The following is a 22,697-nucleotide window of genomic DNA, read 5'->3' as shown; positions in this document are numbered from 1 at the left end:
TTATTTATTTTAATTTTATTTGTTTACAGTGAGAGTTAAATAAAACCACTTGACATTGTCAATCTGTCAACCAGTTGTCAAATTTAACCAAAGCTTGAGTAGCGTCCCTCCTTTTCCCAGTCCAGACACAAAGGGCTCCTCACTACCCCCGCTTCCTGGGGGTCGCGAGGGGTTTCCCTCTTGGAACCCCTCTAAGAGATCCAAAACAGAACTAATGCTACGACTGATTCTATTGAAAGGCATCGAAGTGATAAATTTCACTGGGAAATTGTTTCGCTTTTGAAATAAGTACGAGTTCATATCGCTTTGAATTTAATATCTTTGAGTTGTTGTATAGTAGGTACGTACTAGAAACCGGCTCCGGCTTTACATGACTGTACTAATCATGAAAATGAGGATTAATGCCGAGAATCTTCGATTTCACTCAGTCACTGTTTGTATGGAGATATACAAAATCTGATCACAGTGCTAACACAACGCTACTATTTTACGGACTCGGTCGAAAATATTTTCACTTTTGAAATATAATTTGAAAGGAATTGCCATATTTTATAGCCGTGACTTATTACTTGATGCGAGCTGCGAGCTCGACCCAAATCACGGTATCTTTGTATTATAAATTAATACGTTATAGGTTTGATTTTGGTCACAATGTCGCGATGAAATTTCAAAACGTCAGAGCATCAGAGCCCAAAAAGTTGCGGACGCTAGGTGGCGCAGATGTCGTGCACAGCGCCATCTGTTTCCTCTAGTGCTGTGCTGTGCGAGCGTTTCTATTGGTTCATGAAAAACACATTCTTCACACATTTCTGGTGAAAACTCAGCCTTATGGCCGGTTTTTCACAGTTGTCGCAAGTTATCACCCTTCTCAATAAACATGCCACAGTCATGATGCCCCAAGCGCTGACGATCATGGTCTCCGAACATCGACTGCAGTTCGTCGACTCCATGACATAACTCTCCATAGTGGCGTCATGTATCGATAAAAAAGATCGCTAAAAAGACATTATTAATCGATTGAGACACAAACTGTTCGCAGATAAGAAAGAGCGTTCTCATAAATCCTTGGTCCATTCATGTTTAAAAAAAACGAGATTTCCTATGCGATACTGCCCGTCCGGTCCTAGCAAAAACTTCGGCCCAAATTTACTTTCGCCGTAGGCACAGCGCTAGCGTCTATCGTAAAACTAGTACATTATACGGACAAATGTTAGTTTCAATTCTTCCCACCGGCTTAAATAACTTTGTGGTTGTGTAACCTTTTTTATGCAAAGAAATAAAAAAGGTACCACGCTGGTTAATACGTTTAATAAGTGATTAACAAAATTTTGAGTGAATATTTGGGATTGTCAGCGTGCCTTGATTATAAAAATGATGATAAATGTTTGTGGTAGTGTTGTTGTGCATAGCTTGACTGCGGGGGGCGCTACCGGTGCCTTAACTTATGTAGCGCTAGGGCTGTGGTCAAAAAGTTTTTTTTTTATTTCTTTAACAGTTCGACTTAACATGTCATCAATATACAAAAGAAAATTATGCATACCATAGAATAACTTATGAGTTGTGTCGTTCAAAATAGCTTAATTTTCATTTTATTTGTAAGAGGTCTTGTTAACATTTTATTTGGTAGTAAGGGATAAGAGACAGCCCTAATCAGTCGCAGTGGGTAAGCCGCGTGAACTAGCCCCACACCCACGATATTTCAACTCCTGTTACTTAAAACGGTAGAGTTATTTGACGATAGGTATCACACGGCGGACAAAACAAACAAAAAAATGTCCACCGAATAGTAAAGGCATCGTGATAAATCGATAGCTTCAACAGTATCATTAATCTACCGCTTGTTTATGAATCGTGCGTAACCTTGTCAATGAAACGTTTGTTATTAGTTTTTTTTTATCGATAGGTACCTACCTGTGCAGCCCGTCACTAGTCACAGGGCGCCCGGCTGCGAACCTAAACGTTATCAAAGCATTTTATAGGCACACGATTTTACACATAAATTAAAATCCAATCGTCCATTAATAATTACGCGCCATAAATGGAATGTTGAAATTTTCGAATAAAGAACAGATTTGGTTGTTTTATTGGTTTACGGCGTTGTAAAAGTGGCCAGTGTTAAAAAAAATTGACGTCCTTATTCTGTGGGAGAGGTTGTAATAAATAAGGTTGGGTAGACACTGGATTGTAGAGGCTGGTTGCCACTGAGGCCTGATACAGATGTCTCGGTCGAGATAGCGGCGGGTACAAAACGGAGTAACATGAATATCACATTAGTGGAGTGGCGGGCCGCGGCAGAAGCGGTTTGTACTTATCTAACTTGGGTGCCAAGGTAAGTACTTCGATTAAGCGCGGTATGATACGCGGTCGTTCATCCTTTTTAGGGTTCCGTAGTCTTCTAGGTATCCTAACACCTTCATGTTATTTTTCTGTCCGATCGGAAGTGACAGCTCTAGCTAGTTATGTTGCTAATATCATGAAGATATACGCCATTTTAAGTAGGTATACACACGTGCCTATGATTGCCACCTAAAATAACCTTCACTTGGCTTTTCCTCGCCTTCATGAGTTACTATCACAATTACATAAGTAGAGAACATATAGTTCCTTACTATGTCCTAATTAGGACTACGGCTTGTGCCGTAGACTAAAGTCAACGCTACTCTTTGTTTCCGATAAGCGTTCGAAACAGCGTCTCTTACACCTAGTCAGACTTGTGCTGTTATTCATTGTATAAAAGCGCTGGAATTAAATTTAAGTTCTCTTATATAAGCAGGCTTCGTGACACTTATCTTATATCGGCCGAAACAAACAAAAGAACCTGGCCGAAAATAAAAAATAAAGGTAAAAAGTACTTTTTTTCCAATACCAACTACCGTCGACGCCTATCTGCGATCGACTACTCGAACTGTTCGATACCGAAAAAAAAACCGATTAAAAAAATACGGGGCACATATTTTGGCGGGAAATAAATCACTGGCCAGTAAACGAGGCTATACTAAATTTATGGAGGGCCCGCAATGAAACCGAACACTAAAAACAAAAGAGGAAAAAATTACATTTGAAAATCGAACGAGCGATCTCCGAACTGGCTGCTTTCATTCTGAATTCAAAGTCACTGTGTCAAGATTGAATGTAGGATGTTTTTTTTTTCATTTACGTCCTTCTGATGTCTAAGGCGACAAAAGGTGATACCACGTGACGTTAGAAGCAGATGTGACAACTTCATTACGTATAAATTACTACTGTTAGTAAGGAAGCGGTTTTTTTAGACTCTGTAGAAATTTACGAGGGTTACAATGGACTGACGAATGAACGTATAAAATTATATATATTTTTTTATTCTCACGTTTATTGCTCTGGCGCACGATAATCACCTAAATTTTACTGAAATTGTTTTAGAAGTTTATATCGTGTCAGCTGCTTTGTTCTTTAATTGTACTTTTTTTGTTTTATTGTGATCCTTTGTGGCATTGATAACACACCGCTTTAGGGTTCGTGAAGTGAAATACAACTTAATTGTTTTAACTCTAGTTTTCGAAGTGGCTCTTCTTATCACTCTAAACTATACCCCCCAATTAACAATTCATATTTTTGAGCCTGTAATTTTATTGGTTCTTTGTATTTTGTTTGAAAGGAGGAATTCGTTGATACTTTATTTATATATTTTTAACTATAGCTTTTATTTAGCTTTTAATAATGTTTTCAATCTAACTAAAATAGCTCAACTCCAGTTCTATTTTCAAATACTGTAATTATTTCATAAGATATTTCTATGTTTTGCTAAGTCCATAAATCACTAAACTTAATTTATAACTCTATACCCTTGTAATTCGTACGTGTCAGTTGCAATTCGCCGTTTTTAGAAGAAAATTAAATTGTCAGAAAAACGGCCAGAATCAAATTATTTAAACACTAAGCAACCTCGTCAAAACAATAAATTGGCGTATCCTGCATTCGTTACTTATCCCAGAAGAAGGGTTACGGTTTAGCCCGAAACATGCCGAACTAAAATCTATTTCAGACGAAAGTTATCCGTTTTGTTATCATTTAAAATTCGTAACTTATAGACTGGGCACGGCGAAAAAAAGATTTTAAAAAGAACACAACCTACTTTACATTGTAGACATTGTAGTGTAATCGATTCTACTATAGATCTAGAACAAACTACTGTCAAGTTTTAAGTTATTTATTTAACATCTGCCGGTAGATATTATGTACCATCTTTAATTTATCATCGGTAGGTTAAATCGAGGTCCATTGACAACTTTGACATTCGCGTCAATTCTATCTATGTGTGGGTGTGGCCTGTAATACGAGCAGATAATTAAAACAGATCGTCCTCGTCAAACTGAACAACATTAGTTCAGCGACTTAAAAATATTGGCGTCTTTAGATTTATACTTTTTCATACAAATTAAATACTGTAATCAATGTACGCCATCCTAGAACACAACTGACGTCGCCTGTCACGCTAAACACATCAAACATTTTGCTTTACATTGCTTCTTCGAATAAACTTAAAAGTGTAATAAAAATTAAAACTAATTATTTTTAAAAATCGCTGAACTAATGTTGTTCAGTTTGACGAGTACTATCCGTGTTTTAAATGTTTGCTCATATTACAGGCCACTCCCGGTAATATTGGTTCAATAATTAAATGAGCCAATCGCAAGCAACGTAGAGCAGACCTCTCGATACGAACGCCATCTAGCGATGTTTCGCCTGTCAAGAAACCCCATTGATTACTCCGTACTGTCAAGATCGTCAAGTACAATATGAAAATAGCTCAAGAAAATAGCCATTCTATATTCAAATGTCGGGCTTCGACCGTATCAGTTGGCACGAACACGCCTTAAGCGCATAACTAACCAGTATACTAGGACCCATTTCCCTTGAATGTGTCGTAGCATCACAGGTCAACTTAAACTGGGATATACACTCCAGTATAAGTAGGACTTTTCGCACTATGGGATGTACGGGGAACACGGGTCAAATTATAATGGATTCATTCATTTTAGCGTTGAATCTGGCATACACTGACCTCTTCTTCAGGGCCGTGTTTTATACACACTTGTTTTGAATATCGATGACTATTATTAATTGAGCCGTCGTCGCGTAAGCTTTATTAGTACACGTGGTTTTTTGAAACTGGTGGTTTGTACCAAGTTAGTTTGAGCTAGTGCTCTTAAGTTTTGTAGAGTATGGGAGGTCTGTTAAGGTTGGTTAAGGCTGAGACTGGATGTACCTAAATCAAGTCGGGTAAATATAAGGCAACGGAGCGTCAACGCGTCGTATCGCGATCTAGGACGCCTTTGTTGTGGATTCTAGAGTGAAAAAATAATTGAAGCTGAACTAAGGGCGAGCGAAAAGCTTGAACCTAGAATAGTAGTGTGCCCTGCCTAGCATAATCACTATAGTTAACCAGCCGAGTGCGAGTCTTATGTCGTATATAACACTAGTGCCAAATTTCTAGTCTTTTAATTATATGACGGTGGAAGCATTCTACACTTCCACTGAACGTAGATATAGTTAGTGTTTAGTAAAATGTTACTAAAAGTATTACAAAATCGAGATGAGAATACCATTCGAAAGTACCGTTAGCAGAGCAGCATAGGTACGTATACTTACCGATATGTTCATAGTTTGAGTGCAGACACCTATAGATTAATAGATTAACAAAGTACTTACCTATGCTTCATCATAATCAGTCACTACGTATTTATTATAACTCAATTCTTTTAGGATGCTGTGTCACTTATTTTATAAAAAATATTAAAGTATTTGACAAATTTGACATTATTTTTCTAAATTGAAAATACAAACTGAAATATAGTTGCACAGAAAAACCAAAAAAATAAGACCAGCACTGGGAATCGAACCCGGGTCCTCGGCATTCCGTGCCACTTGCTATACCGCTACACCACTGCTGAACAAAAAGTAAAAGTAAAAATTTGGAATTGAAATAAAAAATACAAAAAGATTCCAAAACCAATCTTTATTATTTTTCTAGTAATTTTCATGTTATTGATTCGCTATACTTATCAAAAAGACACTTATCAAAAAGACATTTATAAAAATATATTTGTTGTAAAATATATGCGTTCCGGGGCAATGAATACAATGTCTGTGTTTTGAGACAGTTTTGTCTTTCGGAAACCTTTGTCTTCCCTTTTTTCCGAACAAAACGGGGACTATGCAACACTGTGGCATGCTCGATATTTTTATGGTACGGTTTTAAGGTGTATTAAATATGATTTTAATCTAAACTTTGTTTTCACGCCCGTAATAACAGACTTTGAAAGCCATACTTAAAAACCTCACGCAACAGTGCGCCATCTAGTGAGACAAAAAACGGTAGCCCTCATTGCAAAAAGTATTGTTTATTTTCTTAAATAACTAGGGATAAAAATTAAATCTTAGGTAAAACTTTAAGAAGTTAGTTAATTGATTAATAATCAATTTAATTATGAAACCATGTCCACATTATTGCGATGCGAACGATGCTAATCCGTCCGATTCCTGGCTTATAAAGCGTTTAACACAAGGTTGGCTTATAAGTCCATTTTGTTGTTTGTGAAACGTGCCATGGTTCAATGTTCATTGGTACCGCTTTATCTACTCTGGCACATTAATAGGCAGTATGCGGATTTTATTTAGACTTTTTCTTAATTAACTTAACATATTTATAGAACGGAAGGAAATAAAACGACTGCTTAAAATCCGAATACTTAAAGTCTAATGATGAGTAATATAAAGATGATAAAGTCTCGGAATAGCGACTGTCACTTAACTATCGCAAACTGTATGAGGCGTCGTTTGTCACCGCGCGAACTGAGTCTCGTGGTACCAGGAATTCAGTTCTTGTCAAACGCGCGGCCCGTCGCGCCATATTGCCATTTTCTTCTGAATAAGAACCTATGGTATTTATATTTCTTTAACTGTCATCGAACATACCATTGGCTATCTTCTTCTTCTTCTTTAGCCGTTCTCAACCTCTAATGGCCAATTTTGCAAAAACATTTTTTTTGTTATTATATTTTCTATTTATTTGTATGTCAAGTACTGACACGTAATAAAGGCGGGGATAATGATATCCTTGTTTTTATAGCCAATGGATAGGGCAGCCTGTATTTCAGCTTCTGTTATCTCCGGTATATCTTCAGATCCGACGTTTGTAACTTTTAGGGTCGCGATATCTAGTGGTTTAGGATTCCTAGAACTATAGAGTAGCTGATAGTACTCCTCTACAACTTTTAGTATTTTATTCTGCTCAGTAACTAGGTTTCCGTCTTTGTCACATAGTTTAGTTATCTGTTGAGTACCGGGCTTCAGAGCCTTCATAAATACTTTTGGACCTCTATACTTGTTAATGATGTTTTGCACGGTTATTTCATGGTATGCATCTATATCCCTCTGAACATGCTGTCGTGCCTCCTTACAAAAGTGACAGAAAGAAATTTTATTAAAAAAAAGAAGAAAAAGAAGGATATTAAAATTCATCATTATCCCCGCCTTTATTACGTGTCACTACTAGTTAGTAGTTATTTGTGTCACAAGGGAGCAAAATGGTGTATTTACGGCGAGGGCGTACATTGAATCCAGAATGTAGCGAAGGATCCTGCAATAGAATCCTGAGCGTAATGAGGGATACAAGTGGTAACGCCAAAAATGAAAATAATTTTGCTCCCGAGTGGCTCATACAACTTTTCACACCGAGCATTAAGAAACTTGAAAAAAAAATCTAAATATTATTAAAGAACAACCAGCATAGAAAATGGCGTGGCTTTACAATTATCAACTTCAAAAAATGTCATTTGCAATAAAACACTTAGAAAAGCCTTGAATAGAAAAGTTGAACTTTGCTCCCTCTCGTCAGGGAGGAAAAGTTACTTTTCTGAAGGAGAGGTGTGAATTTTTTTTTTGCAAATTGGCTAATTCAGGTATCCTTTAAAACGGATGGTGGACTCTTTTTCCATGTTATGCTATCACATGTTTTTCTTCATCGTAAGCTTGTGGTTAATTTGAAATGTAATTTCTCACATGAATCTCTAACTCAGTCAGAGGTGCCCGAATTTGAACCCATTCTTCTGCTTTAGAGGCCATATGTCAAACGACTAGGCCACTTAGACTTATATTTTCAGGTCCTTCTCCGCTAAAAAATCCGCTATTTTTAGAAGAGATAAGCAAGGTACTCATAAATTAATGCAGTTCGTTTATGTGTAGGATCACCGCAAAATTAACGCCTTAATCACAAAACAGATAGGTACAGAAATCAATCTACATACAAAGTGCGCTCGAGCAACGCACACATAGACACTGCTCACGGACACGATATCTCGGACCGGTTGGGACCAGTGCGAGCTCTGTGAACTTTTTTGTGCAATAATGGAGAATGCGAATTTATTACACTTTAAAATATAATAATCTGCATTTCGCCAATGTCGAATCGTTGCAAATATTTTCTGTGACAAATTTCGTCCCATGCGACGAAAAAGGTTGTATGATAATAAATGACTAAATTGATTTTATTGTTTTGTTTTATTAAGCTATTCTCCAGCTTCATTTCTGTATATAAATTTTTCTCAAATCCAAGTACTTTTTGAGATTTCAACCCTAAAAAAGTTCCATGTGATATGAGCTCGACGTAGAAAGTTATACATCTCGATAGAACTTTACACGCCGGTCGCCTCGCCCCGCGGAGTGCGCGTGCGGGGTTCTATCGTCAGTCGTCACCGGTCTTCGCGGGAGATGACACGCTTTATTACTTTATGTTATTTTGGCACGTTTTCTTTGGTGTGGGTTTCTTTATAATTTTATGTTAATTTTGTGAGGCATGAATTTAACTCCTAATAAACGAATCGTCGCTCGAGACGACTTTAAACTTGGCACTAGACCAACGAATCAACGAAGTACAAGTGAAATTAATGATTTAATTACAAATGGTCCAACAGAGGATAGTCATCATGGTTCAGAAAGACGTAATCTAGCTATTTCTTCTATTTAAAAAATAATAGTGAGTGTGTTTTTATGTTTTTACGGTTTAAGTGCTTCTGCCGTTAGATTCCGGAGTAAAGGTAGCATATTACCTCTTAGAACTTTATTTATAGTAAATCAATATAAACCGGAAAAAAAATATTCGTAACGTATTATGATCTTAGCAATAAAAGTTTTATATAGATTTCACGATCAGAAAAAGTTTTAATAGCACGATGTATATAGTTATGTACCATTAATCGATGGAATTAGATAAAATTTCAGAGTTGTAAGAGCACTTGTAACCATTTACGCCGGAACAGACACGCGTTGTCGAGTTCACTTGTGCATATGTCACCTTCTTCTACGGAACTCATTTAAGTTAACACCGTTTACGTCTCAATTTTATTTTCTATTTATTTTTATGGAATACAATATCATACATACATACATATACATGACGCTTTATTCCCTGTATGGTAGGCAGAGACAATAAAGCGCCATATGCTTCTATTCTGACATAGTTCTCTCGCTTCATCCACATTCATCACTCCTCATACATGCTCGACGCTTTCGGGTACTTCTAACCTATATAGCCTCTTCAATATGCCGCCGATCTGGTCGGTGTACGTTTTACGAGGATAATATAATAAACTAATGCCCCAGTCATATCTTCTGCAAATGTAGAAACATCACACAGTACGGAATCATGTTTGTATGTATGTAAACTCTTTATTGCACATAAAAATAAAAATACAAATACACAGAGAGGAGAAAAAAGGCGAGCTATTGATCTAGAGCGTGATGCGATGTAAAATCTAGGTAAAGAAAGTAGTGTCGCCGTTCAACCCGTCACTTTCTGTAGGCACATCGCCAATATTGGAACCATCGCCTACAAAGGAACTGACGCCTATAAATGAAATTTCTGATACCGAAACGGTTACTCTAACTCTAATTATGTCGCAAGTATCGAACGCAGGCTCGATGACTTCCAGCCACCTGAACAAGCCGGGTTCCAAAAAGGCTTATAGTACCGTAGACCGCATACATACGCTGCGGCAAGTCATACAGAATACCGAAGAGTATAACTTGCCACTATGTCTAGCGTTTGTGGATTACGAGAAAGCCTTTAATTCGGTCGAAACGTGAGCGGTGCTTCAGTTTCTCCAGCGATACCGTTGACTATTGGTATATCGAAGTGTTAAAGTGTTTGTATAACAACGCCACTATGTCGGTCCGAGTACACGAACAGAATTCGAATGCGATTCCTTTGAAAACAGGCGTAAGATACGTAGATGTCATATCTCTGAAACTGTTTACTGCCGCTTTCGAAGACGCCTTCAAGCTTCTGGAATGGAAAAGACTAGGCATCTCATCGGCGAATACATCACTCACCTTCGGTTTGCCGACGATATCGTGGTTATGGCAAAGTCTATGGAAGAACTCAGTACGCTACTCGAAAACCTCAATCGAGTGTTAAGAACAGGTGTCTACTCCTATTTTGGTTGAGAATTCGGTTCTTGAAGTTGTTGACGCATATGTATACATATGAAAAACCGTCAAATTAGGTAACTTCAACTTCGAGAAGATTGACCAATCGTCGAATCCAACACAGATGGGCACCGTTTGGAAAACTCAGCAATGTCTTTTCGTTCAAAATTCCTCAGTGCCTTAAGACGAAAGTCTTTTTAAACCAATGTGTGTTGACAATACATATGGATCGGAGACGTGGTGCTTCACTATAACCCTTATAAATAGAGAGAGAGCTCGGGATTTCTCTACGAGATCGAATTAGAAATGAGGAGATATGTAGAAGAACAAGGGTCACCATTATCGACATGGCCAAACAAATTAGCTCGTTGAAGTCGTGGCAATAGGCAGGCCATATAGGATGGAGAACGTATGGCTGTTGGGCCGAAAAGTTCCAACGAGATGGAAGGATGACCTAGTTAAAGCGGCGGGTTCGCGGTGGATGCAACTAGAGGGCTATGGGGGAGGCCTATGTCCAAGAGTGGACATCCTGCGGATGTGATGATCACGATGATGATGAAATACATTGCTTTTAAAACTTTTTATATAATTTTCATGTGCGATCATAACAAACAAGCACAAGGAACAAGTGTCATATTGTGAGTACCTAATGGGCAATGTCGTTTGTAATAAACATTAATTATTATTTATTTCGTCATTGCGAATAATCACGTACAGTCGAGTTCATAAACATGTGAGCAAAAATTTGATAAAAAATATCTGAACATGACTCTATTGCTAACGGCGTAGAAGATAGATAGATAGATAGTCACATGTTGTTGAAAAATTATCAATATCCGAGGAATAAAGTTTCATATGCCTATAGACCTCGGTTCACAAAGTCAAACTCCGACAAAGATAGTTCTATATTCTCTTAACACCGAATTTTTGGCTGTGCGTTCCCACGAAAACAATTACATATTACTTTAAGACCCAGAATTCCTTGAAAGCCTTAACATTTAAAAAGATTGCTACTAAAAAGTAATCCTGACAACTCTAGTAAAAACTATACTTAATTGCATTGACGAATTCCTATTACTTACAAAGCTATAATCAAATTAAACTAAGCGAAAATTCAAATGCCCCTAGTGAAAAGTAACAATTTTGCAGAAGTGACTTTATTCGTCGGATGGGACGATTTGTAATATAACAATTACATAAACATTAAAATATTTTAGTTATTATTAATTTATATTTCCATTCTTCCGTTTCATTCTCAACAATAAATCAAACTAGATACGAGTGCCACTCACTACCACGACAGTTTTTGTGCATAAGCCATAGTTGACAACCCTAGAGCGACCGCCGAGCGTAGGAAAGAAAAGTGAAATACATATTATGAGATTGTTTTCAGACTTATCTGCTTTGTGCCTTAATCCAAAAATTGTTGATTGATGAGATGACTACGTCCTGTGCGTCTACTAATTCGTGTAAACCCAGCATTAGTAGTTGTCAAAAATGACAAGACCAAGTTCCGTGCACATTTTCTTTACCTAACTGTTGATATCGACCGGGTTGACGTGTCATATGCAAATGAGTAGCGGGAATTAAAAAAAGGCTGTATAAAAAAGGTTTTAAAAGTCTTTATTCTTCGAAACTACTGCGGCCGAAGTGTTGTAGTGCGTTTTACTAGTTTTTGTTGGCAGCGGCCTTTATTGATCGTTAAAGTGCGGCGTTCTTTGGCCGAGGGGGAGGTTTAGGGCACAAGAGGGGGCGGGAGCGATAAGCGCTAGCGGTACGGCATTTTTTTTAAATTAATAATTGAATCGGAGTTTATTTTCGAACTGCTTTTGCACTAATAAATGAGGGAATTTGAACCACTCAAAGGGATTTAATTAGCTTGAAATTTGATTTGGAATTTGGATTAGCAAATAACTATGTAGTAAATCTGGATAACCAAGAAATGGTCTGTTAAAACATGTTTGAAAGCTAAATATTTAGGTAGTTGGTAATCACATAAAAATGTATAATACACATAATCGAAACACATTTACACACATTGAAACTTATCAAGCAAGACCTTTACGGTGAAGTTGAATGTCAAAAGAAAACCTGCACACCAGTGAAAAAATTCATGGTGTCTACGAAGTTCCCATTCCACCTGAGGCCCGCGTGGGAACTTCTGTCCAGGCCGCCTCATTATGAGGGGAAATCTGTGCCCCGTAGTGGTACATATACAGACCGAGATGAATAATGATGAAATACGTATATGTAGATACAAAAACGTTTAATTAGTTGCTTTTAATTAGCCGGATGTGATTTTTATCTTATCGCGACTTCTTGTGCCATAATCCGCTTCACAAGGTAAAGTTGATAAAACGCAACTGAAAACAATACCCAGCGCCCATACCCGTGTTACGATCGCTTTACGATCCAGTTGTAAACTCCACGAACCTTACCTCCACTTCGGACCGGCGCGCACTAAACCTCCTCTACCCTCCCACTCATTCAACAATGTAAGGAAAAGGACAAAAATTAACAGCCCGCCCAAACGGGTCCAATGCGTGCTTAGATTTCAACGCTCGCAAGCGCCACAGCAACCGTTTTATTAAGGAAACTGGCAGGCCATAAAATGTGTTGCCGTTTTGTTCGAAAACAAAAATCAAGCTTTCAAAGTACGTGTAATTAAGATTTGAATTGTGCTTAAACTTTTGATACGAAAATAACGATCATTTTGAGATCTTTATTAATTTTACGTTGGCGGGGCGCGTTACGTTGGTGTAGGTGCTAAATAAAAAATGTTTTAACATTTTTTACACTCACTCTTGGATCAGTGATTATATTGTAACGTTGGATATTTGATTTTACACGAGGCTTCTTAATGTTACGGCTTGTGCTGGCGTCTTTTTGAATTTTAAGTAAAATACATTTTACCGTCCCAAGCCTGATAGCTTGATAAGTAAACAAAATGCCGTAAGGTGTCAACGTTCGAATAAAAATTTAAATAAATTACCGTTTCAATTTACTTAAGTGTCATCGGAGTTATATATAATTTAGGTAGGTATACATTAAAATTAAGTAACAATTTTGAATATGTAGTAAGCTACAAAATCAGCATAATAATTCTGTAAATGTACCTATCTCGTCTAATTGACATCACAAGGTAGATACATTTGCACTGTGCAGACTATGGCTGTACTAAATTATACCTATAGTCATAATATTTACAAGTCATAATATTTACTAGGCATAATTTTGACTTCACCTAACTACATGCTCAAAGTTAATAAATAAACTTTTTAAATTGAAAATCATTGTTTTCTTGCTTGCGAACTTGCCTAGCGACTGAATTTGGTATGCGTTGATAAATAAATTGTATAATTATGTGATTTTGTGTCATATCTAATTAAAATTATATGCATTTTGCACTCGCTTTTAATGACCTCGGTAAATTTTAATTTAAACGTATTGTTTTATGTGGTTATAAATTAATTGTTTAAGTAGCATTTTGGTTAAAATCTGAATTTTAAATGAGACAATTCACAGCTACGGTGCGGGCATTAATTTTTTTAAAGACCCAGTTTTGTTTAAGCATTAGAGGTTTCAGCGTAAGAAATATGCTTCTGGGCTTAACGCCACGATGTAAGTATGACAGGTAGGTATTAAAAAACTTAAAGGACACAAAATGGTTCTTACGTCAATAATTACTTATAAAAACTACAAATTATACTCCTAGGGTGAGTCCACGTTTGTATAATTTTAGTGTATTATAATATGATGCACTTAAATGTATGTCATACCATGATACACTATAATGCAAGGGAGATTTTATTTTCGTCGTTTAGAACCGATTGGCAATTTAGATCGGATAGAGCGTGTTGCACGATCGTAATACGCCTCAGTGATACACAACGGATATACGATACCTACGGTAAAAGATACAAATGTGGACGCCATTGACATATTGACTTGACACTAGGGTATTTGACAAATGACAGTTAATGTAACTAGGCCGTGTTGTTTATCACACTTGCTCGTAAACAGTGTCGTAACATGCAGGCTACCTTGGTTGCAACCCCCCAAATAAAACCCTCGACCTTAATGTGCTTGTCATGAAACCCGTGGTCGGTAAATGAGTCATTGCCAGTACTAATTTTCATGTCATGAAGCCCATGGTCGATAAATGAGTCATTGCCAGTACTAATTTTCATGTCATGAAGCCCAAGGTCGGCAAATGAGTTTGTTACTGCATGGTGTGCTGCTGCTCCGTGCGCGCGCTGCACACGCACGTCATGCCCATGCGGGGGGAGGGCGGCGGGGAGCTGGCGCTGCCAAGAGCGCAATCAGCGGTATCGGCAATTTTGATAAAATATTAGTTTTTAAATATAATGACCCGAATAACTCACGTCTTAAATCGAGTTTAGCTCGACATGTTACTCGTAGCCCTTCGTCTTCGGAGCAACGCGACTCAGCGGCTGCTGCAACACGCGCACTGCGCGCCGCCGCTCTGCTCGCGCGACTACCCGACGAAACTGACACCGGCACACAACTACCCGCGTTTTCATCATCATTACAACTGTCAAATGTAGGGTAGCACACAACACTAACAACATCGCTCTGTAAAGGTACGTTCACACACACCGACAACGCAGCACGAATATTTAACACCGTTTTCCAACTCGGAGGTACCGTCCAACCACTATCCCGGTTATATCGGTGTGTGTGAACGTACCTTTACAGAGCTATGTTGTTAGTGTTGTGTGCTACCCTACATTTGACAGTTCTAAATAAACACGCGTTTTCTTACTACTCAATGGCTCGCTAAGAAAAATAATTACCCCTTGATCTCCGGTAAGCCGTAAAAGCCATCTGAGGCTAACAGTAACAGCCCGTTAAAAAAAATGCTTAGTTAAATAAATAATAAATAAATATCACGGGACAATTCACACCAATTGACTAGTCCGAAAGTAAACTTATATTTTTAAACTTTGTAAACTTTTATTTAGCAAAGCTTGTGTTATGGGTACTAAGCAACGGATAAATATAATTATATAGATAGATATATACTTAAATAGATATTAAACACCCAAGACCCGAGAACAAACATTCTTAGTTTCATACAAATATCTGCCCCGACACGGGAATCGAACCCGGGACCTCAAGCTTAGTAGTCAGGTTCTCTAACCACTAGGCCATCTGGTCGTCAAAACACGACCACGACGACGAGTGGTATAATACTGCTTAACATCTTGTTCCTTACACCATTTGAAATTAAGTATAACCTAGCTGGTGCGTAAATTTGGTGTTCAATGAGCAGTACAGTTTCCGAGTTTCCATCGCCTTTACTGATTGCGATGACGGATGGCAACTAGCACCAACTCCTTAAAGATGGGAATCACTTTTCGGTTGGAGCTAGATGTCATTGTCTCAGACCCATTTGCGTCAACTTGGGTTAGCCGGTGAAATAAATAACTTTACGTTGGTGTTAATTAAATGCTCCATTATATTCTATAGTAGGTATTATCAAAATTTGACTGCTAGACAAGTTGTATGTCACATTAGTGCACCACGAAAGAAAAAAATTGGATATGTACTACCAGTGGCGGATCCAGGAATTGTTCGGAAAGAAGGTGTAAACACACTTAAAAATAATGATATGTCACGAAATAACTTCTGTTTTTGTGGGCTTAAGATTTTAGCCCGCCACTGGATGCTACTTAGTTTAGTTTTATATTACAATCACGTGGGCTACCCCTCGTTGACGCAAAAGGATCCTTAATCTGTGCCCAAGCGCGTTCTATCCCCATTCACTTATCGTTTTTGCATCGCCTAATATTTGTCCGACCCAGATCTGAACCCTGAATACTTGGAGATGGGGTTCCGAGGCGGCGGGAGCCTGGGCTCCTCGTCGCGCACGAAGCGTATGCGGACTAGCTTCAAGCACCACCAGCTCAGGACCATGAAGTCGTACTTCGCTATCAACCACAACCCAGACGCGAAGGACCTAAAGCAGCTCAGCCAGAAAACGGGGCTGCCGAAGAGAGTGTTGCAGGTAATTATAAAGATTTGGTAGCTCAGTGAAATAAACGGGTTTATGTATACAAAGTCTCATTAAACTACTTTAAAACCTTCATAAAACCTTCCTCATGTAAAGCTTCTTCTGCTACCTCTCTGCTCTTAATAATCAGTGGCCAGAGGGGAAACACCACCGTCTATAAATGTGATGTCTGGTAGTGCTACGTTCTCTCCCCCTCCCCACAATGCTGACTCACAGGCCACAGGTCACAGTCCGGCCAACTTCCGTCCGTGTTAAGACTAAACCATTGTCCGCAGTTGGCGCCTAAAATTTGATAGGTACTGATATGGTACTCTTTATGGTTCGATTGTACCTTTCTATCTGACCATCCTCATTGGGCGTAAGGGCGTGATCTTTTTGCTTGTCTCTCAGGTGACCATTGTAAGATTATTATAGGTGTCTTGGTTCTTATATTCCCAATCTCTCTAATGCCAGTTAAGTCCATTCTAAGGCACACATCTCGATTAAGTTTTAGATGTCAAATATGAGCACTGTTGAAATAATAATTTCACTCTTGTTGAAATAAATTAACTTGGTCTATTTATCATTTCCCGTCTCATTTCTTGGAGAAATACGATTATTACGTCGTTTCAATGCTACTTTAGATTCGGCCGACATTTTTTTTTCCTTCGAACTGGTTCATGCAAAAAAATACACGGTTATTACTTCATTTCTTATCATACTTCCTCTTAGTGTTTTAACGATGTTATTACTGTTGTTAAACATGTATAATACCCGTTTGTTTCATTTTGGTTTTAAAATAAGTATTAAATAACAACGATATCGATTTAGGTATCAACAATTGACTGACTTAAAAAGCATGTTCGTTAATATCATCAATGTTTTAGATACGTCGATGATATATCAATTCCGCGAAACCAATATTGGTTAATGCCAGGTAACCAACAAAAGTAAGCAAATTTGAGATTTTGCGGCAGGCATTATATTCTATAACAAAGATATTTAGTTTATAACGCTTTCCTGTAAAAATTGCCTCCAGAGTTACGTGGTATTGCAGTATCATTGACGAAATGTCGTTTTAAATTGACGCCTTAATAATAATGTTAATAATATTTGATATTTCAGGTAATATACGTTTAGAATGTATGTATACTCGTAATGAAAGAAATCTAACACTTCTTTTAAACAATTAAACTATTTTAGGTTTGGTGTCAAGACGAGGATTCAACGGTTTGTATTCGCTTTAATTTTATTAACGCCCTCTAGTTGGAAATATAAGTCCAGATTTATTGTTAAGCTTAGTTGAACAGTGCCAGAATTAGGCAAACGTTAATCTTAAACTACATTTATCGACTAAATCCACAATTAATTTTCCTACCGTCCAGTACGACATTAGGACTAATCGTCCTAAAAGATCTAAGTACGTCAGTTATATTATGAGAAAGTACTGGACACTTTTTTTTTGATAATTAAATACAAAATTAAGGAAACATAGTAATTGGATAGTGTCCTAAAAGATCTAAGTACGTCAGTTATATTATAAGAAAGTACTGGACACGTATTTTTTTTTTGATAATTAAATACAAAATTATGAAAAAAATCACAGTTAAAGTTGTGCGTGATATCACGCCGTGTGACAGTTCAACATGGTGTGACATCACGGGCCCTCATCTCCCAAACGGTGACAAGTTCATCATTGCAATTTTTTATTTGAATGTCTAAAAAAATACCTGTCTAATAATTTCTGATTAGATATTTTTACATAGGAAACTTCTCGATACTCGATTTTCTGTTGAATTTAGCTTAGTGTAAATGTAAACTCTCCAACTCAAATCAGTTTTTTCCTGCAAGATGGCGATATTCGTGAACCCGTTTATTTCGAATTCGAGTGATTATATCGCATAAGTACCTTCACTGTTCGGTGGTAAACACCTGTATTAGCATTCATAACATTTCAACCTTGATTCGAAATGTTCCATTCACGAGATAAACAAAATATTATGCAAAGCTTTTACGTTTCTTTTTCAAAATGTTGGTAGCTAATGCGAAATAAATGTACGGCCGGTATCTTGAATGTATCTGTAATTTAAAACGCATTGCGAACTGGTGTAGTGTAAATTACCGTGATTGTAGCATGCTGTCTCTGTTTTGCCGGGTCAGACGACAAGGCAGGGGTGCGGCGAAACGGAACGACTCGCATCGAAGCACTAAGTGAATTTTGATATTTTTTTATCAACGAGTTCGGACAAAATGCAGTTTGTTTTTGTCTCCGTTTGTAGAAATCTAAAGAGGTAGTTGCATTAAGTTACTAATGCCCACTGCCACTTCAGTTTCGCAATTCTTCGCGCTTTTTCGGTAACCTTAGTTCTACAGCGGATATCACCAGTTATGATTCTATCTCGCAGAAACCCTGAGCATAGCCCTCTCCATAGCCCTCTGAGTGACTTTGAGCTTCCTCATGAGACCCATCGTTAGCGCTCACGTCTCAAATCCGTATGTCATCACTGGCAACACACACGTGTTTACATTATTTCAGTTAAATCGTTATTCGAGCTTTCTTGACTCTTTTTTGTAAGAGTTTTGTAGTTATCTGGTAGAAATACAGATACTCTTAAATAATCGAAAACGACATCTAAATCTACAACCAATTCGTAAAAAATGTGGCCAAGTACATTAGGCGGACACTCTCGAATAATGACGCGCCAGCGAGTCACAAAATCGATCAAGCACCGCAGTATCATGCTGGCATCTAAATATTTTGCTGGAATAATGCGAACAGGGCCTAACCCGAATCAAATCAAAGCCTACAACAAACAAGACGTCACCTTTCCATCTAAACAACCGTAAAATCGATCTCGATGAACAATAAACTCTAAAGATGGTAATTGACGAAACAACCCTAGTCTTTTGCGGGCTTTACTTTTAAGTGCTGGTTACCAAACAATTAGCAGGAACAGGGGGGCCGACGTGTGGCCAATCCATTAGACTTGGTAATGGTACACAGATGTGGCAATGTGGTAGCAGCTGATGCTCGGAGCTGGGAATTCCTGGCAGAGAATTCACAAAGAAATTACAGAAAAAAGAAAGCATTTATTCGTGACATTACCTAAAATAAAATAAACAAATGAAAATAGGTACCACGGTCACAAATTGGTCCCAAATAAGGGAATTTACCTCGCGTGATATTTTTATTATCTTTCTAATTTGGATGCTTTGGTAAAAAATGACCACGGATATCCACAAACACATGGAATAATAGAGAGATTGCATAGAGCAATGAGAGTTTCTTGGCAGATAAAATGTCGTCGAATGGCGTTAATGTCGAGAGGTCTTTTGACGTGACAGTCTTGTACCGGCTCATTTAGTTAATCAGCTAATCACTAAAGTGACACAAATTTCAAAGTTCTCATACAGACCTCACGATACTATAGTTTTGGCTAATGAAAGCTGAATTCAGCTATTTTGAGTGGCAACATTAGTCAAATGTCATGGGCAAACAGACCAAAGAGTATAAGAAAACAGACACTTGAGCTTTACTATTATCTATTCTGTGACTTGTTAAGTTTAGTACCTCTACGTGGGTTAAAATAGGTTTTTTGGAAATTTACTGCTGAAACATGGGTAAAACAATCAAAAGTGGTGTGCCACAGATTATTTTTAGCATAAAAAGAAAGTTAAGAAAAGAGGGAAGCCTTGTTCAAACTGAAAAAAAGCGTATTTAGATGCGGTGACCAAATTTGTAGGTTAGTGGGCATGGCAAAAATATTTTGATACTAATATCCCTTTCAGAGCTGGCCAATACAATTGTGGTTCTTAAGATTCATCTTTTTGTGTTCAACGAATCGTTTTAAATAATTACTTATTTTTCAATAGGCATGCGATAGACAGAGAAGTATAAAATATTCTTATGCCTAAACGTCACTTTTGTACGGCAGAGAAGCTTTGGTGGGAAGGCTACTTATTCATATCTCTAACACGAATACCTTCTTTTTGACTTTTAATCAGACTTGCGTTTGGTTTCTACATATTTAATCACAGATTATAAGCTATTCTTTAGTTGTTCTTCGTAAATTTATAAATTTATTATTACCTATTTATTGTACACTTTTCCTTTTGTGCTGATTCCGGTCCAACACATTAGCTGCAAAGATATGAAGGTGTTGGCTGAAAATCAGCGCTGTAGTAGGCAGCATATACTTTTGCAGCATAATGCTGAGTCAATTCCTTTTCGACATCATCAAATGTTTTTATTTTCTGTAAATTATGTATTATTTTAAGTTCGATGTCGAAATAAAGTTATGTCTATGTCTATGTCTATTCTGTGGTATTTTTTTTTTTTTGAATTTGCGCGTTTTTGCAGGTTTATCTTCATTTCATTAGCCAGACTCCAGCACCAACTTGCCTGTCGCAGGAACCCTCATTGTTCTATGTACGAAACAGTGTGCTTTCGCAGAAGCCAGTAGTATGAACAGGATTGCAAATAAGCTCCCAATACTACTTCAGAACTACTGCCTGATTTTGAGTCACCGCGGTATTCAATTTGTTTTTGATATAAAATAGCATTCTGCAAAAGCCTACTCTTACCTACTCGAAGAGATCTTACGTATCTATATATTATACACGACGACAGACAGGCGCACAATCGCGACAGAGGTCCCTTCGTGCGTTCCATAATGTATCGCATATATAATCACAAACTTAAAGCAGACGTTGGCGAAATTGAAAACAACGCGGCCTCATACTGCGTCCAGTATTTGAATCACGAACAGCGCCACGGCTACCAGCACAGCTAACTTTGTTTCCTTAAATTCCGAGCCCTCCCGAAAGCTTCCGATGCTAACCGAATAAATCTCAACCAATTATAAAAGGCCTAAGGCTCTCTCCCTATTTGATCGCGATTTTTACAGCAAAAGGCAGCAGCCATCTTGGATTTTGCATTCCAACCGCAGTATGTGCTTTGTTCGTCTACCGCTGTTCCTCATAGGTTTTGTTTTAAAAACGAAAAGCGGCTCCATTTTTAAACATAGAACAGACCATTTTATTTTTAATTTGCGAATTCAACTTTTCTTGCATTTTGGTCGGTTCTATCTATTTCTATCTAACATGTGGTTACCTAAGACAAATAATGTTATTTTTTTTTTATTTAATTTTATCAAAGTGTCATTTTATACTGATATCGCATTCAACGTAAGTTATATTTAGGGGTTTTTTTTTCAAGTTTAGATTTATTTTCGGGAATTTAAATTAAGTAGTGATCTCTTTAAATTTTTACCGGTTTTCAGCAGATGAAACTGTCATCACCTCTAACTTTTACTTGCATTGTATAGGTTGGATTGGTAATGCCTGAAAAAAAAACTCAAGTCTAAGAATGTCGTTGTAAGCAATAATTTTAGTTTTAGGCCCAGTTCAGTTTACCTCACGGTATCTATCTCTATCCCTTCAAATGATAATGAAGTATGTACCTTCGTTGTGGTGTAAAGGTAGGATCTATACACGGCTGGCGGACCTTTGACATAATATGATACTAGCTTTTGCCTGCGACTTCGTCCGCGTTGAAATAAACGCGCGATAAACGTTTTTACGTCATAAAAAGTAGTCTATGTCACTCTCTGGCCCATAAAATATCTCTTGCCAAAATCACGTCAATCCGGCGCTCCGTTTCGACGTGAAAGACAGACAAACATACAACACACACACTTTCACTTTTTAATATGCCATACATTTAAGAGATACTCAAAAAACTGTTTACGTTTGTGCTACTGCTGCACTTTGACGGCAGAAAAATGCAGTAATATTGCCTTTTCATTAAATATCAAAATCAAGCTTTCATTATCAATATTTTAACTCAAAATCTCGACTGTGCTCTGCTATGGCGCCATCTTTACAACGTTGACAGAAACACACTTTTTCAGTCCGTGACAAATCAAATCATAATTTATCCCGCCCCAAGGCCCTTTTCATCACTACTAAATAAAGTTAAGTGTCAAGCTTCCCGTAGACTAATTGCTTTGCCAGCTATTCTGAGGCGTGCGCAGCTAAGAATAAAAGCGCGGGAATCCGAGCAGTTTGAGGGTTATTTATAGTCATTGATGCTAGTAATTGTGTCGACTCTAATGGGGGAGTGAGACGGCGAGCTTTAGTTGTACTTGGATATATTATGTATTTTTGTTTAGATTTTTCAAGGGATTATTAAGTAAGCTATTACATAATATTAAGG

General features: G+C 37.6%; 1 protein-coding gene across 1 annotated transcript in view; it reads left to right on the top strand.

Annotated features, from left to right (window-relative positions):
• The window catches only part of LOC141429229 (LIM/homeobox protein Lhx9-like), a 140,256-nt gene that overhangs the window by 86,125 nt on the left and 31,434 nt on the right, over positions 1–22,697 (top strand). Inside the window, exon 5 of the mRNA XM_074089539.1 lies at positions 16,293–16,495. Coding sequence (XP_073945640.1) covers positions 16,293–16,495 — 203 coding nt within the window. The remainder of the gene's footprint in view (positions 1–16,292; positions 16,496–22,697) is intronic.

This window comes from Choristoneura fumiferana, chromosome Z (genome assembly GCF_025370935.1).
Source record: "Choristoneura fumiferana chromosome Z, NRCan_CFum_1, whole genome shotgun sequence".
Lineage (NCBI taxonomy): Eukaryota > Metazoa > Arthropoda > Insecta > Lepidoptera > Tortricidae > Choristoneura > Choristoneura fumiferana.
The sequence above is the reverse complement of the archived record's forward strand: the minus strand, read 5'-3'. Positions and strand labels throughout refer to the sequence as shown.